This window comes from Rattus norvegicus, chromosome 2 (genome assembly GCF_021556685.1).
Source record: "Rattus norvegicus strain SHRSP/BbbUtx chromosome 2, alternate assembly SHRSP_T2T, whole genome shotgun sequence".
Taxonomy (NCBI): domain Eukaryota; kingdom Metazoa; phylum Chordata; class Mammalia; order Rodentia; family Muridae; genus Rattus; species Rattus norvegicus.
The window spans coordinates 211,466,711-211,486,502 of NC_141535.1; the positions used below are offsets into that span (position 1 = coordinate 211,466,711).

The 19,792-nt window shown below is 42.7% G+C and overlaps 1 protein-coding gene across 12 annotated transcripts in view; it reads right to left on the bottom strand.

Annotated features, from left to right (window-relative positions):
* Positions 1–495: 495 nt before the first annotated feature.
* The window catches only part of Tlcd4 (TLC domain containing 4), a 79,188-nt gene continuing 59,891 nt past the window's right edge, over positions 496–19,792 (bottom strand). For 11 of the 12 annotated variants that reach the window (XM_087629303.1, XM_087629313.1, XM_087629314.1 and 8 more), the window contains 2 exons: positions 10,394–10,467; positions 496–5,911 (listed from right to left, as the gene is read on the bottom strand). In XM_087629303.1, coding sequence (XP_087485429.1) covers positions 5,593–5,911; positions 10,394–10,467 — 393 coding nt within the window. In that variant the 3' untranslated portion in view covers positions 496–5,592. 12 annotated transcript variants of the gene reach the window in all.

Genomic DNA, 19,792 nt, shown 5'->3' on the forward strand with positions numbered 1-19,792 from the left:
GGCCCAGAATTTCAGCCAAGACACTAGGCAAAAAGCACTGAAGCTCAGGAGAGGCCAGCGGGGCAAGGAAGGAAGGAAGGGAGGGAGGGAGGGAGGGAGGGAGGGAAGGAAGGAAGGAAGGAAGGGAAGAAGGGAGGAAGGAAGAAGGAAGGAAGGGAGGGAGGAAGGAAGGAAGGAAGGAAGGGAGGGAGGGAGGAAGAAGGAAGGAAGGAAGGGAGGGAGGGAGGGAGGGAGGGAGGGAGGGATCTGTCAAAGCTTCACTTAATCCACCAGAGCCTAATGGCTGGATAGCTCCGTCCTGTTAAGCATAAACTAAATGTCTGCAGCTTCAGGTTTTCTCTGAGGCCGGAATCTCACATGGGAAAGAGGGGGCAGGGAGGGCACTCTGAGGTATGAAAACCCACCTTCGGGATGCAGGTCGTAGGATTACGAAATTGGAAGAATTTGGTCTCAGCTCACTAAATACTATGGAAGCATACACCGTGTAGACAGACATTTGCACTAAATAAGTGTGGCTTTATTTTTCTTTCACAAAATACAAAGTTTTGCACCACATTACAGTAGTGTTTTAACAGGGAGACTCCCAAGGTGTCCGCTGGGAGAGGGGAGTTACACAATAGTCATTTGTGTCACTCTGAATACTGAAGGGTGCTGTCCAGGTAGAACATGCAGGTTATTGCTTAGAACTTGCATAAACTTCAAAATGGCTCACACACGAAGTATACAAACATTTCAAAAGTTTAATGAAAGTACCGAAAAGACACTTTCTATCCCTTCAAACAAAGCACAACCAGACACCAAACCAAAGCTCCTAGGTTGTATTTTAATTACTGATACATCTTAGTAACACTGGTTTACAAATTATCTGGTCTTATGTTTTGTAAATAAAACTCAGTCTTATGGAAATTATTAAGCATATCTTGACAATATCATATATTATAGCATCAGAAAAAAACGTACATATCACTATAGCGAGTGCATGTCCTGCGGTTCGAAAGTAGCGTCGGCAAATAAGATCTACGTTGAAATGTTATTACAAACCCAAACAACTCAAAAACTTCATAATTTATCCTACTTGTAAGAGTATAATCTACACAAAAAATTCCTTAAGGAAAAAGCAGACACAATCCGCAGAAACTATTCAGGCAACAAACAAAACTACAGGGCACATTTTTATTTACAGCCATATTTTTAAGGTTCCATTAACCAAAAAAGGAGCAAATGATTCTAACACACACCAATGGCAGAATTACATAAAAATGCAAAGAAAAAAACTGAAATTTCCAGCGAGAGGTATGGAGCAAATAAACTGAGATTCAGAAACGGTTTTAACTGGGTTTGGTCTTATGTGTAGGACCTAATAAATATCAAGACTGCTGTTCAGAATGGATACATGTGAATGCTTTCCATGCAAACAAACCCGTCTTTCGAGGCTGTCTACTGCAATAAAAAAACAAAGTGTGACACACTATCCAGTAGGTGGGAGTTGAAGTTCGGATCACAAAGGTACCAGGGTTCAAGTCCCTGGGTGTTGTACTCGAGAAAACACTAAATAACTCATTAGCTGGGAAGTCTTAAATAAACAGTACCACAGAAGTCTTTTATGTTGAAGAAAACTCTATAACAATGCCAGACCTTACCTTCATCAGAACAGCTCTGTTTTGCAACCTCAGTACTGCCATGGGGTCTATAAAGAACATTTATATAATTAAACACACCTACAATAAATCCCCAGCTGAAACACTTTATAAAACTCTTATTGCTAAACCAGTTTAAGAAAGAGCTTACAGATGTTTCTTAATAAAACCATAATCGCCTTTGTTTCATGTTGTAAACAGGTATTATTATACGCTGACTGGCTTCCTGTCGCCTCTTAATAAAGTGTGGTTTGTCAGATCTTTATTTACACCTCCTACAATGCTTGTGTCCATGAGGAAACCTGTTTGTAAACTCTGAAACCCGCCACAAGAGACTGAGAAGCATCCAGATGAGTGGGGTGTCTCAGGAGGAGACATGGGGAGGCCCTGGCATATGGAAAGGGGATGCTGAGGTCTGCGGGGCATTGGAGATGAGCGAGCCGGAGAGCTCAGCCAGGAAACCACCAATAGAGGAAGAGCTAACATCTCTGGAAGGAAAACCAGTCTTGCTGTCTCCCCCCCACTCCGGGCCCTGTGGGATTTGCTCATTTCCGCACACATCATCCGAGTTTTGCACCAGAGTTAGCTTTCAGTAGCTTTACGGTGAGCCAGCTGCGGGTAGGGCTGGGAAATGTGCGCGCGCATTCACACCAGACTGTTCACACCGGAAGATTGCCGCTGGTGCGCTGGGTCACACCTGCTGAGAAACACTCTGCCCGAGTAAAATGTTTACTCTAACCGAGTAAAATGTTTCCTTTTGATGAAATCCAAAGCGCAAGATGCATAACCTTCCAGGAAACATTACCGGTGCCTGTAACCGAGTGGGCTTTTCCACCGCACAGACGGCGGAAGCACTGGAAGCCAGGCAACGCATAGGAACCAATCGTTAAGCGCTTGTTTGCAGATTGGAGCTAACAGCAGTGCAGGAATAAACATACGCAGGTATGTTAATGGGGTCCTGTGGGACATGTTGGTTTTTCTTAAAAATGAAAGGAAGGAAATGTGTTAGGATGAGACTTTTCCCTTTGTGCATTCGTGACAAAGGCATTTGCAAGTGCCTGAGAAATGCCACCAGGAGTTAAGCTGAAACCTCACAAAGAACTTGTCTCCAAATGCCCAAGGCCTGAGAGGAAGCAATTAAAAAAATCCAACACTTGAACAAAACTTTGAGTTAAGCAAATTATTAAAATTTATGATAGAATTCCATCCAAATACCTGTAAAGAGGCAATTTTCCAAACCTTAAGGACCCAGTTTATCCAAAGTACAGCAGGGCAACTCTCAGAGATGGTAAAATCTACCATTATTCCTCTTAACACATGACGGGTCCATGAAATAACAGAAAACAAGCGAAACAAAACAGAAAAAAACCCACTTCTATTTTAAAAAGCCAACGTACTAGAGTACTTTGAGTTAATTTCTTTGCATGCATGCATAACTCCATTTTGAATTTCAAATAAATGCAAACAATCCCTCAAGTGATTTTAGACACAGAATGCGAATTCTATGAACCCAAGCTCGAAAAATTTTAAGTCTCACACATAAAATATCGAATGCAGGATCCCCGATCTTGCATGTTATCAGTTTATTTTTGCTCCTTTTTTAAAGTTTGTTTTCTAGAATACTACATATTCAGATTGTCACTAATCTTCTCTAGAAAAATAGAGTTGCTTAAAAATTTATACCAATTTGCTTTTATTTTCTATAAATATTTTAAGACTTGTTAAATATCAGAATGCCTAATAGACTCATTTAAATTAATCCACGTAGCCAAAATACTTATATCTAAAATATCTAGCAAAAATTTGTCATTCAATAAATGAAAATGTCATTGTTTTAATAAATACGATCACAGAACAGCAAGATATAGCCCCGGTGGGCGCTGCCTGCAGTGGCAGTATGCAGGACATTTCCAATGCTTGTCCTTCTATAAAGGATGTGGAGAGTTGGAACTCCAGATGCTGCAGCTAATAAGGATTGCTAACAAAGGCAATGGCAAATCTTGGTTCAATGTTTGGTATTCTGAACAGACTAACCGGTTCTATTGATCAATGATAATCAATCGATGATAACAGCAATGATCAATGATACATATGACCTTTTAAGCAGGAAACACTCATTGCCTCCATGAAGACTCAGAACTACATGCTACCATCATTTTGATGGCAAGTTTAAAATCTGTGTTCAGAATTGTAGCAATATCCAAAAAGCCAAAAATATTTACCTCGAGGTTTATCCCTTTCTTAGTGAATTTCCAAAATAGTTTTTTAAGTGTCTTCTCTCTTTAAAAAAAAAAAAAGCCCATTTTCTTGTAAAAGAGCCACAAGCGATAAACTCATTTGCATTCCTACACAACCAATACACACTTGCAAGTCTAGGATGGAGACAGCAATAAACTTAGCCAGCCATTACCAGTGCGACATCAGCTGCTTTGAAGACAAAGGCCTGTCTTTTATGTGACTTTATCTTTCAAAGTAAACACACCAAGCACAAGACAATGAACTTGATTTTTATCATTTGATTGACTGGAATTTCAATTCCCATCTTTAAACATACCAGAACTTGCCAGACTCTATCTGTACTGGACAATTAAATTACACTACATTACATTAAATGTTTTGATTACATTCCACTAGTCTCCTTTCGTCGTCATAAGATGAATAATGAGAGAGTCAAACGCTCTCCTTCAGTCTGAGACTCTAAATGGATTAGATCTTTTGGTTTAGGTTCAGTTAAATTCAAGTATTCACCACTAATTGGATTAAGTCTGTTTCTTAAGAACAATCATTAAAGTCAAGTGCTTCAGAAGACAAAATAAATAAAGGCAATAATAGCTAAGTAATAGCAATAATAGCTATAATTCTATATTTGGATTACAAGAATCAAAGTAAAAAGAAAAACACCCCCACACACACGCACGCACACATTTACTTTTTTCTCATAGAATGACAGTTTTGATAATCAGAATACTTGGGTTAAGTCACCTTCCTTCCTTCCTTCCCTTTAAGAAAAAAAAAAAAACAGCAAAGATAAACTGAGCAAGCCTGAGTAAAATCTATGAGTAAAGCACAAACTCTGCCTTATCTGCAGTTTTAGTCTCAGCAACAACACGAGGCTGATTTCAGAAGCGTTCCAGATGTTCTGGTGTCAGACTTGGAAGTTGGGAAGATTCTGCAAGAATATAATCCTCATTGGAGAAAGTACAAGGCACCAGAGGGGAGGGCCGCAGTGTTCAGGACCTGTTCTTAGGGGTCCTCCTATCAGCCCAAGTAGTAGTCATCTACTGGTATTCACTTTCAGAAGACATTCGACCAAATGGGCCACAAGATGGGTCTTAAACCTTGCCTCACTATAACATTTTAAAAATATAATTGGATAAAGCACTAAAGACAGAAATAAAGCAGCATCTGAAATCTTAAAATGCATAAAGTATTTTCAAATAGGATATTATCAACATGAGAAATACTCCATCATAACAGATGACTGCATATTCCAATGACACTGTGTCATTTCCGGTGGCCTGGGCATCTTGGCAACTTAGACATGAGGCCTTGCACAGGCACTGACATTAGCAAAGAACACAACGGACAGCTGCTCACACACGGTCTCATTCCTTCAGCAAAATGGGTGGTGGACAGAGGCCACCAAATCACCAAACCATTTCTACCCTTCACGTACACTGAGAGTTCAGAAAAGTTTTACCACTCTACTTACAACTTTTATTTAAACCTTTCGATTTCCATCCATGCCTAAAAATATAGAAGCAAAGAAGAAATCCTGAAATGAGAACTAAATTGCATTTTCTCCTGTCTAAAGAGGAAAGAAAGGAGAAACGAAAACACTGAGAGCGCCACAGTAACAACACTGCCTGACAGCGGCCGGCACAGAACTCGTCCTATCAGACAAGACAGTGGAATGAAGATGGTCTGTGGACACAGCTGTCTGATGAAGCCGCCTTTAATCGAGTTTTCCATTCTGAAGGCTGTCCTTGGCTTTCTCTTGTCTGATGAGAGAGATGACTTTCATGCATCCTTTTGTGATTTTGATCATCCACATGATGTTCATCACATCTAAAACAATACAAGAAGAGATCCAGACAAAATGGACTACAGATCCAAGCCTTATGTAGGGTTCTGTTCCGTACACGGAGTAAACGTAGAAGTACATTGGAGGTATCGCGATGATCCGCACGATGAAAAAGACCACGGTCATAAGAATTCCATTGATGACATTGACTTTGGAAAACTTGGGGTACTTCAGGACTTCAAAGAACCATCTGATAAGAGAAGTAAAGACATCATCACACTCATTCCACAGCTTGAGAATCTGCCCCTACTCTCATGCTTTAGACCGAAGGAAGAATTATTCAAGGACCATATAACAACTTATATGGAGGGCTGCGGAGATGACTCTGTGGATGAAGTGTTTTCTATGCAAGCATGGAAACTTGAATTCTGATCCCTGGCACTCAAAAAAAAAATGTTGGTGTGAAAACACCCTAGTAACACTAGTGCTGGGAGAGGGGAGCTCAAAGCAGGCAGATCCTGGGAACTTCCTGGCCAGCTCAACTCGCTGAAATGGCAAACACCATGTTCAGTGAGGAACTGTCTAAAAAGATAAGATGGAGAAGCAGCTGATGAAAACATCTGGATGTCAACTGTGTCAATGTGTGCTCCTGACCACACCCATAAGACAATTTATATCCATGTGTGTGCATGACCACACCCACTGGATGAGTTAAATGAAGAGGCAAAGTGCCTTGAAGTCAGCACACTATAAAAGAACAGCTGGAGGAGCCATGATACCTACTTCTGGGAAATCACAGTAAAGCTACACTCAAGACACATGGCAGTGAGAGAAACCAGTGTCACAGAAACCTCAGAGATAGATAATACAAATAGACTCAAGTGACTTCTGACTCTGACATTGGACAGCTCAATAGAAAAAGTATGCCTTTTCCCCACTGTGCAAAGATCCATGGGTTGTTGGCAGAGAAATTATCTCAAAGTAGATTAAAAACCTATATGTAAAATGCAAAAGTATAAAAAATCCAGGAAAAGTTTGATGAAAGTTTTTAGCTATAACACTGAAGTGCAAGCCATGGGGGTTGTGGGAGGTGGACATGACTAGTAAATTGGTAATCTGGACTTTGCTAGAATTAAAATTTTGTACTTTGAGGCCAGGCATGGTGGCATGAACTTTCAATCCCAGCACACAGGAGGCAAAGGTAGGCAGATCTCGAGTTCCAGGCCAGTCTGGTCAACTTAGCAAATGCCAGGACAGCCAGAGCTTCACAAGAAACCATGTGTCAAAAACAGACAACAAACAAATAAAATTTTCACATTGAAAGAGAATAAAAAAGACAACTGCACAGAAAATACAACATTAATGTGTGCCAAAACACTATATCTAAAATAATACTGGAGGGCTGCAGAGATGGCTCAGTGGTTAAGAGCACAGACTGCTCTTCCAGAGGTCCTGAGTTCAACTCTTAGCAACCACATAGTTGAATAGAAGAATCTGATACTCTCTTCTGGTGTGTCTGAAGACAGTGACAGTGCACTTATATAAAACAATCTTTAACACAGATCTTTAAAAAATAAAATACTTAAAACTCAACAATATGGGAACAACCCATTCATAACGGGTGAAAGGATCACAAACACGCCATTACAGATGCTCCAACATGTAGAGATGGAGAACAAGCATACTGAAAAACACATGCAGGAGGTTGAGATGGGCTCATGTTTGAGCCTGGGCAGTTTGTGACAAGTCTGGACAATGTGGTACGGCCCGCATTGTCATACAGAAAAACCCCATCATGCTGAAAGATCAAAAACGAACGTTCAACACTGTCTGTCACAGGAAAGCATCAAGATGGAGACAGGTTCAGCCCCTTCAGAAGGCAGTGTAGCAGCAGCTGTAAAGCTACACACTGAGCACACAGCCTAGCTTTTCTAACTGACGAAAACTCAGCAAGCATACATTGCTGTTATAGGAACAGCAAGCCTGAGTGAGGCGCTCGATCCACTTCAGCGAGGTGAATGGTGCTGAAGAGCGAGGAAGGTGACAAGGACAGCTCTCCAGGAAGTTTTGGCAGAAGCAGGTGAGACAGCCACCGCTGGGGAGAACTCTGTGCCACATTAAAGGGCTCGGATTTTATCCTCTAAGCGGCAAGGTGCTGTGTGTCATTTTCCCTGTGAAAGATGATAGCACAGAGGGCAGAGCTGGAGGGACCTCAGTGGTCTGCAGCCGTGAACCTTTTCCTCAAGGAAGAAGATGACGTGGACATTCACATCGGACTCTGGAGACTAGACGCCTGCCCTGGTTCAGCCCTTTGGCTTTGTGGGTGTTGGGCTAAAGCAAGCATGGGAAGCAAACAATTGTGGTGGAAACCCAGTGAGAATACACAGCAGCGGCAGCAGCGGAACAGCCAGCAGAAGTCTGTCTGTCTGTTCTCAAGCAGCACTGTCCAAAAGAACTTTCTACACCCTGAAATGACTATGGCTGTGCTGTCCTGTTCGGTAGGCACGAGGCATACAGGATTGGAAAACTGGCTTGGAACCCTAGGAAGCTGATGACCTTGAACTCCTGAGCCCCCTGCTTCTAATTCTCACTACTGAGATCAAAACACATAAATGGCCTTAAAGCTGCTAAACATTATCTCCTGGAACGAGTAAGATTAGAATATGAGGCATGGGCAATGATAAAATGTTAACTATACTTCTCCCATTTCTTCTTCTCTGATTTGCAAGGGAAATGACAACCTTCTGTCCCTTCTGTCCCACTGCACAGAAGAAAGAAGGAAGGAAGGAAGGAAGGAAGGAAGGAAGGAAGGAAGGAAGGAAGGAAGGAAGGAAGGCAGGCAGGCAGGCAGCCAGGCAGCCAGGCAGCCAGGCTAATTACCTGCACATGTGTGGAATGCTTTTAGAAGAACATGCTTGTCTAGGACAGCAAATGACCCAGGAGGGTGTGGATGTGGTTGACCCTCTCAGGATGCTACAGAAGCTAGTCAGCTATCTGAATACTAGGTAAGAGAACTCTTAGACCTGGAGAACTCGTCTATGCCAACAATATGAACTAACTACACACGATCTAAAGACCTAGGTAACCCAAAGTGTGTCCAATGCAAAAAGGATGCGCCCATGTTCAGGACCCTGGCCACTCCCTGCTGTGCCCAGACTACATGGTTGCCAGTGTCTGTGGACTCATTCACAAGGCTCGATGTGGGATAAGCTTCATATCTGATTGGAGATTACTGTTCCGTGATATCCCACACTAAATCATAAAAGCTTTCTGTGGGTTTGGGATTTTGACTGAAGACTCGAATTTGGGGGAAGAAAAAGATGAGGGATCTATACAGGAAGAAAGGTGAGAACAGCCCACGGCTGAAGCACAGAGATACAAAAGCAATCCTCAGTAGTCACAAACAAAGCTGGAACACGTCACAGAGAACTCTGAGAAGCAGAGAGATGAGTAAACAGGATGCTTCTAGTAAGAACACTGGCTAGAAAGAGGACCACAGGGCTCTGAAGTGGCCAAGCATGGAGAATCTGCAGGCTGAGTGTAGAACCAGACCTGGAAAGGCAGGCACAGCTCAACTGCTTAGACTACAGTGCAACAGACTCAACAGACCTCGTTAAATGAAGAGTAATGGTGGACTTATCATAAAGACTTTCTCCGGGGGCTGGAGACATAGCTCAGCGGTTAAGAGCACTGACTGCTCTTCCAGAGATCCTGAGTTCAATTCCCAGCAACCACGTGGTGGCTCACAACCATCTGTAATGGGATCCGATACCCTCCTCTGGTGTGTCTGAGGACAGCTACAGTGTACTTATATATAATAAATCTTTTTTTTTAAGTTCCTTTAAAAAAAACTTTCTCTGCCACAGATATCAGAGAGGGGGAAATGGAAGCAGAATGAGGCAGGGGGATGAGTATCCTCTTCTTCCTTCAGGACCTTAAGGGCAGGCTACAGTCAAGACTAGCTTTCAAAGAAGAGAACAGAGAGAAGAAAGCATTTCCTAGTTGGGGAACCTGGCAAACTTCACCTTACCCAGGTGGTGAGTGTTGACAATGTCATGGCCAAGCATCCCTGCTAAGGCACAGCAGGAGGAGCACCTATCTGTCCTCACTTCATGAGCCCAAACTGGGGATACTGTATGAGAAACTGGCCAGTTCTCAAAGAATCTAGGTGAGGAAAACCAAGGGAAGTCAAGAAACCATTATGAGGCAGGGAGATTCTACTAGACTGGAGAGCCAGCATATCCAGTGTGACTCTCGGCCAGATCCCACAAAGAATGAGGAGACTACCTGAGAGTCTGGCCCACCAACTGTCAGAGCTGCAGCTCTCTGTTCTCACAGAGAGTCTTTGGTAAAGAGAGATGTGGACAGGCAAGAGGTGAAATGGTTTGAACACTGAAATGGAAAGTAAAACTACAAAAATCATGTACACAAATATGGAAGGTTTTGCTGTGTAAGAGTCAAGGAACTCTGAGGATATGGTTACAAAGAGAGAGAGAGACCAATGAAAATGTGAGCCCCAAAAACCCTTTCAGACCTCACTTGTACACTTTCCTCATTTGTGCAATGTGAACAATCACTCATTCCAGATTTTCTATCAAAGGTTCAGCAAAAGGTTTCCACAAATCGACATTAACTGCGCACGGTAAAAACTGTAACATCTGTAACCTACCTCTGGGTTTCCATAAATCAACATTAACCACACACAGTTAAAACCGTGAGATCTGGAACCTACCTCTGGTTTACAAAGGGGCTGGAAAGCTCAGCAAGCAGGCGGAAATTGGCAATGTATGCAAGCACTCCAATTTTCTGGATGAAAGACAGAAACAGTGTCAGGGACTTACCAAAACATAATATTACGAAATGTCCTAGACATAGTCATTCCTGTGTATAATCCATTGCTATAAAAACAGACCAGGCTTCGGCCTTTTATCATTAAACCGACTTTCCTCTTTTTTTTTTTTAACACCTTTGTTTTTTGGTGTAGCAATGTAAGCTTAACTGTTTGTATGGGCACCATAAGCATGCCTGCTGCCCTGGGAGACCTGAGCAAGTGTCAGATCCCTGAGATCTGGAGTTGCAGACAGACAGGCATGGGCCATCACATGGGTGCTGGGAACTGAGCCCAGAGCCTCTGGAAGGGCAGCAAGTGCTCTTAACTACGAACCATCTCTCCAGCCTCCTGATTCCCTCCTTCGGACTTAAGAGATGTGCTCAGAACTCTACAGGTGAGCAGTAGGCTGCCACACACTGAGTCACTTAGCACTGCATGTTCTCCTAGGAAAACAGAAGGCCAGCCACTAGCTCACTCTGAACTAACACACTTCACAAACCATCACGGACTCCTCAAACCACAGCAGGAAGAACAATACATACAAGTGAGAGTTCCTAAAGCTAAAGAGTCTTACAGTCAACATCTATAAAGATCCTGTTAATGTCCAGTATGAAGCTTAAACATCTCAAAGGTGGAATCATCCCAGAGCATCTGTGGGCAAGGATATACTTGCTAAACACAATTACACGCCAAATCTGGCCATCGTATTTGATCTAGAAATACATATTTATCAATCAGAAGGTTCTAGAGCTAACACACACACACACACACACACACACACACACACACACACACACACACACGGGGGGGTGGGACTCTTTCAAAGTTGAAACATAATATTTAGCATATTCTACCAATTCATTACGATAGAAAATACAGCATACAACAAACATTAAAAAAAATTCTTAGAATTTTATTTAATGTACTTTTTAAAATTGCCAAGAGATAGACTGGTGAGATGGCTGTTTGATACCTGGATCACACATGGTAGGGGGTAATTTGTTCTCTGACTTCCACACATGTGCCTACACACCCACACACACCCACATCCACACACACACACACACACACACACACACACACACACACACACGGTGGGGGCGTATAAAATGGAGTCACCAAGTTATGATACATCTCAGATAAAAGTCTGCCCACCCCTAATCCAATAGATGTACACAGAACTTGGCAAACTATTTTCTGGCCAGGCATGCCATGCTAAGTTAAAAAAATGAAGCATTAAAAATTGGATTTTTATCCGAAAACTTTTTTTTACTACTTATCTACGCAATTACTTGGGGGACTTAAAATTCAGCGCTTGGTCACAGAATTGCTTTACTGGATCTACTGTTTCCTATTTTCAAGTTCGTTGTCTTTGGTGACATTGGAATGTCTGAGTAGGAAAGGAGGAGGACTAGCCAAAGACCAAGCTGGTGGGCAAATGAGCCCCGTGTGTGAAAGATGGGCCAACTTGTCACGGTGACCCAGAACACTGGGACCTAAAAAGCAAGCGTGAGATGTCAGGATGTGTGTTTACACGATTCACACAGGAAACATGTGAAAAATAACAGTGCCAATTATTAGTACCTCAAAGGCTTCTCTTTTGTTCCTTTGCTGTTTTTCACTTACAGTCCTACCACCGTTCTTAAGCCTTACCCCTGTTGAACACTTCTGTTTAACAGGGTATACTCTATGTTAAAGCTATGCAGCACATTCTAAGAATAATATAAACACAACAAGACCACTAACAGCATTATCTAGAATAAGTTTAAATTTTTTTCTTCTGTCTCATTATACAGCAGGGTATTTTTCTTTTCTGTTCCCTTTTTCAGTAACAGTTCTTCCTTACCCATGACAGCCTGCAGCCTAAGGGGGAGGGGCAAACCCTGTAAAATGCTCCAATGAAGCGTGAGCTTTGGCTTGTGTTTCAGCTCCTCAGCCAGCCGTGTCCACTGTCCACTGTCCTTCCACTGTGACAAGCCCAGGTTACATGTTCTCCCAATAAAGATGCTAGGATATAAAAATGTGTTTTGACTGCAACAGCAAGCCTTTTAGAATTACAGAAATTAAATTTCTGGTTCCCGAGAAACATCCAGCCACGGTGTAGCTAAAATCTTAGTTTTAAGAGACCAGCTGCTGTTAGTATAGGTCCTTTGCTGGTAGGAGATCATTCTTTATACCACCCATGCTGAAATAGATCTTGTGTCTTCATACTCTAAAGACCTCTGGACTCCCTGAAAAGTTATGACAGAGTCTTGTTTGATGTTTTCTGGTAGATTTTGTTGATTTGAGACAGTATCTGACAGAGATCATGCTGACTTTGGACTCCCTAGGTAATCAGAGATGACTTTGAACCCCTGATCTTCTCAGCTCCACCTCCTGCTTCTACATCAGATACTAAGTGCTGCTATAACGCTCAGAGCTTTCTGCATGCTAGACAAGCACTGGACCACTGAGCTGCAACCTAGACTTTTATGCTTGCTAGACAAGCACTGGACCCAGGTACATTCCCATCCCCTACTTTGTATTTAAGCTTTGAAGCTACCTTGATTTCAAAAGTTGAGTAACTATTGTATGATTTTTCTTGCAATCAACATATAACATCAAACAACTCAAACACTGATGGTTCTCTCCTCCAAAGTCAATGCACTCAGAGAAACTGTCCACAAATATTTGCCTTACTCTACTGTTTCATTTCATTTTATGAGTTTGTATGTAGCAGCTGGCTTTTCAGCATCTTTGTGGCTAGCAAGAAGCATGGCTGTCGTGTAGGCATTTGTCTTTGGATACTCTTATTCTCACACAAAGTTAATTTTTTAATTAAAAGGTTCTGCAGGTTTTGATGAAATTTAAACATGATCAAATACTTTATAAAATCCTCAGTATCAGAAGCTGCAACAGGGTGTACAAGGAACTTAGCAGGTAATGCCTTTCCCCACCTTTGGCAAGACATTTACATACTGACAATTGGTGTCACATTTGTGTGACAAAATGTGTGCGTGTGCTACCTGCCAAATATGCAGATGAGCCACACCTCATTTGCATGTTAACAATGTGCCTTCAACTCTTAGTTTGCTTTCCATGTCTAAAATCTTTACAAAAATGCAAAGTTCAGTTAGAAATTCTGTTTTTCAAAAGCACTCAAAGCAGGTTGTTGCCATGACTCCTGTTGTCTGATCACTGCTCCCACAGACAGAATCAGGTCTATGTTATAAGGGGTCAAAAAATCTTTTCAGCCCCAGGATCCTCCTCCCCCTAACCACTCTGTCAAGAAGAAATCTGAGTTACGGCCCTGGAATTAGGAAATGCAAGCTTATTCGATCTCATGTAGCGATGATCAAGCTAACTCAGGTCCTGCTGCTTTCAACTGAGCATCACGTCTTTCTGGAAGATGAAGCAGGTACAGCTTGTTCAGATGTAGCTGCCCATTTCATCCCAGACGTGTGGAATCCCATGACCTTCTGTGCCTATTAGTCTCCTTTCCTAAAAACTGGGTTGATTTGGGAGGGCTGTAACAGAACTGAGTGCTGGGTGGATATGAAGGATCTCAAGAGGATATGTCACAGCTCTGGAAGGCACAAGGCACAAGTGCAGGGGAAGGTGAGAACAGGTATAGTCTATGAAGGTCAAGGAATTCTCTGCTCCGCCCTTGCTACCAGCCTCTGATGGTTCCTCCACTTTGGTGGCCTAACTCCTCTCTTCATATAGAATTCCTGGTCCCAAATTACTCTCTTCTAAATGGACATAGTAATGGTGTATTAAATAAAAGGCCCCTCCTACTGCAGTATGAATTCCTCTTAGCTAATTATGTATGCAAGTATACCTATTTCCTGTACACCTTCAGAGGTACTGGACACGAGGACATTCAACATGCTGGAGGAAACTTAATTCAACTTGTGCCAATGTGGAGTCCCCAGTTCTTTTCTGCATTTTTTACTACATTTCTTTTTACTGCATTTCTCTGTAATTCAGTTACAGGTCATGTGATATGTATGTATATATATTTATATATAAATACATACATGTACCTAGACGTACATATATATACATACAAATATACATGCATGGGGCTGGAGAGATGGCTCAGTGGTTAAGAGCACTGACTGCTCTTCCAGAGGTCCTAAGTTCAAATCCCAGCAACCACATGGTGGCTCACAACCCTCTGTAATGAGATCTGGTGCCCTCTTCTGGCCTGCAGTCACATATGCAGGCAGAATGCTGTACATAAAATAAATAAATAAATATTAAAAAAAAAATACATGCATGTGTGTATGTGTGTGTATATATATACCTATATACATATATGTTTCCATATATAAGAATGGCGACCTTACATCAGTGATATCTGGGCATTCTGGTATCATAGGTCATCTCATTTTTATTATGTAAACTCTTAGAACATATAGTCGCTCTAGAAAATTCAACTTATAGATTAAGCCAGTGCTATCTCGATGCAAACCCCAACTGTCAGTCCAAAATCTGAAGTTCGAGAGGGGCTGTGGCTGCCCACAGTCCCAGCCACTTCAGTTGTACCCGAATGTCCCACTGATGGGTGATCAACACCACAAACTGTAAATCTGAGTTGCCATGGACATTTCCACATCATGGGAAGGGTTTCCTGGGATGGAGGACATTCTATGTCTCCCATGGGTAGGTCACACTCATTTTTGTTTTATTATAAATTAATTTTAACTTAATATGTAACAGAGGTCACGTTTGCAGCTAGGAGACAAGGATGGAAATCAGAACAGCCTGACCTGTCCAATTTGTGCACATGAAGCACTTTAAAATACAGGAAACAACTGCCACTCACGTTGCAAGTTCATGCATATTTTATGTGCATTCTTAATAAGAATTGCGGTGACTTGTTAAAAGTACAGATGAGCTTGTCCAGAAGAATTGGTTGGGGGTTGAGATGGCTCAGCAGACAAAAGCGCTTGCCGCTCTTGCAGAGGACCTGGCTCTGGCTCCCGCACCCACACCCGTGATGCTCCATATCCACAACTACACATACAGACACATACATATAAAGACAATAAAGCCTTTTAAAAAGTGAACTGGCTGTCGCATTTGACTTAGAGGGGTGAAATCTCGGCATGCTGGCACACCTGCTATCCCAGCACCGATTTAGATTCCAGCCAATGTAAGCTACATAACGAGTCTCAGAACAATAAATTTAAAAAAAAAAGATTAGAAGAATAATTGCTTAATTGTACATAATTCAAATAAAATAAGAAAACCAAAGTTCACTGCCTTTTTTCTACAAACCCTGTAGTAAATTAATGCAAGAGAAGTCATGCAAAGGGAAAAGTTATTTTTAATGGGATTCTTACTTGAACCAAGTGCAAAATCTTTTATTTTGTTCCAGCAATCTCTCTATTTTTGGCTGTGCCTGTCTGTCTGTCTATCCGTCCTCACCTCCCTTCTCACTTTCTTTTGAGACAGAGTTTTGCTGTACACCATAGCGAAGTCTTCAGACTCTCATTACACATGAGAGGCAAGCCTTGAATCTATGATCCCCCTGGCTCACCTGGGAATGCTGGGACTGCAGGTATGGGCCACCTGGTCTGCTCAGCCACTCCTCACAGTAGTGGACTCCCACGTTAACACCCATGACAAGTGTCTCCTCACTGAGGACATCGTTCCCTCCCCTCCGCTAAAGGCAGCTCTTCTTCCAATCTGGTTTTGATGAACAGCGGTCTTCTTCTTGGGACTAGGTGTTTTAAAAGTTCAGCATGTGACATCATTATGCCCAGTGTGATAGAGCTAAGGTGTTCCAAAGTACGTCAACTTTCCTGCCCAATGACTTCCTGTGGCCTTCAAAAGATAAGTGCTACTGCCAAATCTTTATAGTAATTTTTACTTATTTATTCACTGATTTGCTTATTTTGTATCTATATTTTGTTGCCTATGTGTTTGTATGTGTGCCGTGTGTGCCTGGTGCCAGGGAGGCCAGAAGAGGGTGTCGGATACCCCTGGGTCCTGAGTTACAAGCATATGAGCTGCCATGTGATATTGGGAATTGAGCCAGGTCCTCTGGAAGGGCAGCCAGTGACTGCTGAGCCCTCTGTCCAGCTGTCCCGAATTCTTAAAAAAATAATAATTCTAAAAGACATACTAAAGTCATAAGACATAGTGAAGTAATAAGGTAGCAAGAGCCTTAGTCTTAAAGTTTTAAGTTTTTCCTCTACAGTTAATGGCAAGCCCATTTTCAGGAAGCAGACTAGGTTGAAAACAGTCACTGATCACTTCTTCTAACTCCATTCATAGTTCACAGGTTAAAATGTGGCCTTTAGCCAAGGCATCAAATCACTGCCAGAGACAATGTCATTTACGATATCCTTTAAACCTCACGTTATTGGTAAAAAATAGCACCTTAAAAGTGTCTTTCTCTAACTATATTCACCCAAAGTGCACATCGTCCACATTGTAAGAAAACGTGAGGCCTTCTAAATTCTCTCCTCCCCAAGAAAATCTTCACTTTCTTTTTTTTTTTTTAAAGATTTATTCATTTATCATATACAAGTACACTGTAGCTGTCTTCAGACACACCAGAAGAGGGCATCAGATCCCATTACAGAGCCACCATGTGGTTGCTGGGAATTGAACTCAGGACCTCTGAAAGAGCAGTCAGTGCTCTTAACTGCTGAGTCATCTCTCCAGCCCCAAATCTTCACTTTCTTATTCAGAGTGCCTGAGTAAAGGGTCTGGGAATGTGCTAGAAATACATAGCCCCCCCCTTTTTTTTTTTTGAAAAGGCTTCAAATATATTTTAATAAGGTGATGCTGCATTACTACTCCATATCAGGAATAAATCATAGTACAGAAATAAAAATGCACAGCATAGGACAGGCAAGACTAAGAGCTACTGTCAGCCCTTCAACACACACACCCTGTTCCCAAGATTGTACGAGGCCTACGGAGAAAAGCTGTGGACAGCAACAGCAGAGGCACAAAAGTGTAGTCCTTACCCAAGAAGAACGTGGAGGCAAGTTAACACAAGATTTCTTCTAGGATACACTAAAATGAAAACCTGAGATAAAATGTCTTCCTTATGAAGGGGTCACATAGGAGATATAACAGAACCGTATGTATGCTGTAACCTCTGTGGACATTTGTCTGAATTCTCACCTGGGAGTCAATGGAACATTGGGCTAGGTCACTGGAGGACATTTAGGTTCTGTGGTTATACATACATATATATATGTATGTATGTATATATATTATATATATTATATATATATATAATCAGTGTCTCTGGGGTTGAGGCGAATAAAGAAGTAATTAAAGCATGAGAGAGAGAGAGGGGAGAGGAGAGGAGAGGAGAGGAGAGGAGAGGAGAGGAGAAAGAGAATAAGAATATGATCGAGATTAATGGAGCCTGTGTCCTTTTTCCCATGGTTCTCCAGGTCCTCAACAATCAATACACTTCAGGATTGCACCAATCCTTTTTCTAAAAAGTATTATTTGTGTGTGTGAGATCATGTGAGGGTGCACATGGCAGCCATATGGAGAGCAGCTCTGTAAAATCTCCTCTACCTTCATGTGGCACCTGCAGATGGAATCCAGGTCCCAGGCTCGCATGGCAAGCGCCTCTGCTGGCTGAGCCATCACACAGGCTGCTTCTTTTCTCTGATGTCAGTGTTCTGTGCACGTGGGTCTCGTGTGCACTTGCCCACGCCAGAGGCAGATGTCACCAGCTTCCATTGCTGTTCCTTCCACCTTCCTTCTTCAGACAGCTTCTCTCACTGAACCTGGGTTTGCCTCTGAGATCTGACTCCCCGCTCCTTCCCTCCAGCACTGGAAGAACGGATGGACCCCGCTAGGCCAGGCTTTGGCATGGGTGCTGGGCATCCAAACTCAGGTCCTAGCGTTTACCCAGCAGGCACTTTGCACTGAGCCATCTCCTCGAGCCTACACATACATCATTCTTGAGCCTCATTGCAAACATCCCTGGAGCCAGGGATCAGCAGCCTAGTTCTCACAGGCTGCAGGGGATTCCAGCACACAGCAAACTGAGCAATGTCCAAGACCTTTACATCAAGAAGCTAACTCTCTCTGCTGTGGTTAACGATCACTTACAAACACCCCCCCCCCCCCCGCATACCAGACAATATTCTCCAGGGGGATCTCCTACACTAGGAAAGTAGTCAAGTCCCTTAACTAACAGGTCATTTTCTCCACACATCTCTGTTTGCTTCCTACAGGCCCAGCACCTGCCAAGGACGTCAGTCCTGTACCTTACTGACTGTTATATCCACAAAGACTCATGCAGTAGTTGACCCATTTTCCCCCGAGCTGATTTTTGCCTTAAATAGGAGCATCGCTTCTGAGACCAAGAGCTCATTCGCCTCTGAAGAAAAGCCAGCTAGAAGCATCAAGTGAAAACCCTTTCTATTTTATGATATCTAAAACTGGCCAACCACGATAGGAACAATCTCTGAAAATGGACACCGTGAATTTCTTCTCTCTACATACGAAGGCTCCTACCAGCAAGTGTTGACGTTGCCTTCCTCCTCTCTGAGGCTCGGTTGCCACTGGCCACTCAGGTGACTGACTGATGAAGGACTGTGCTATCTCTGTCCTGTGTTCCAGAGCTGGGTCAGGAGAAGCCCTGCTTCCTCCCCAGGACTCCTGAAACATCACTTTGGGAATTCCCCTTTCAGAAAATGCCTGACAGGTGCATGGAGGCAGAACCACTCAGTAGAGAGCCTACAGCACCCGAAACCTGCTAAGAATATCCTCCCCACTCTGCTCGCTCTCTCTCTCTCTCCTCCCAACTCCTTTTATTTCCCTCCCCCTTCCTTCCCCACCTGTTCTCTGTGTAGCCCTGGCTGTCCTGGAACTCACTCTACAGACCAGGCTGGCCTCAAACTCGAGAGGCAAAGTGCTGGGATTAAAATGAGTACCAGAGTGCCAGCCTTCTGGTTTCTTCCTCGCTGAACATGACGCATGTCAGCTCCATAAGTTCCCTGACTACAGATCCCACAGCCATTCTGTGAACTGTAAAAGCGAGGCATTTTAGTCACCCTTCACTCAGAGGCTCCATCCAAACGTGTGCCCACGAGGGTGTCCTCACAAACCTCTCTTTCTGCCAAGCTCACCATGCTTCCATGAACCCCATTTCCTTCCAGCCCAACTCCTGACCATCTCCTGAGAAGGGGTGATGTCTCCATAATGTTTTCTGACCTATGAAACCTTCTCTATTTTTTTCTCTGAATGTCAAAGATTTTTTAAATTTATTTATTCACTTTATATCCCATGAAGTTTTGCTGAGACAGGATCTCATAGTGTAGCTGGAGC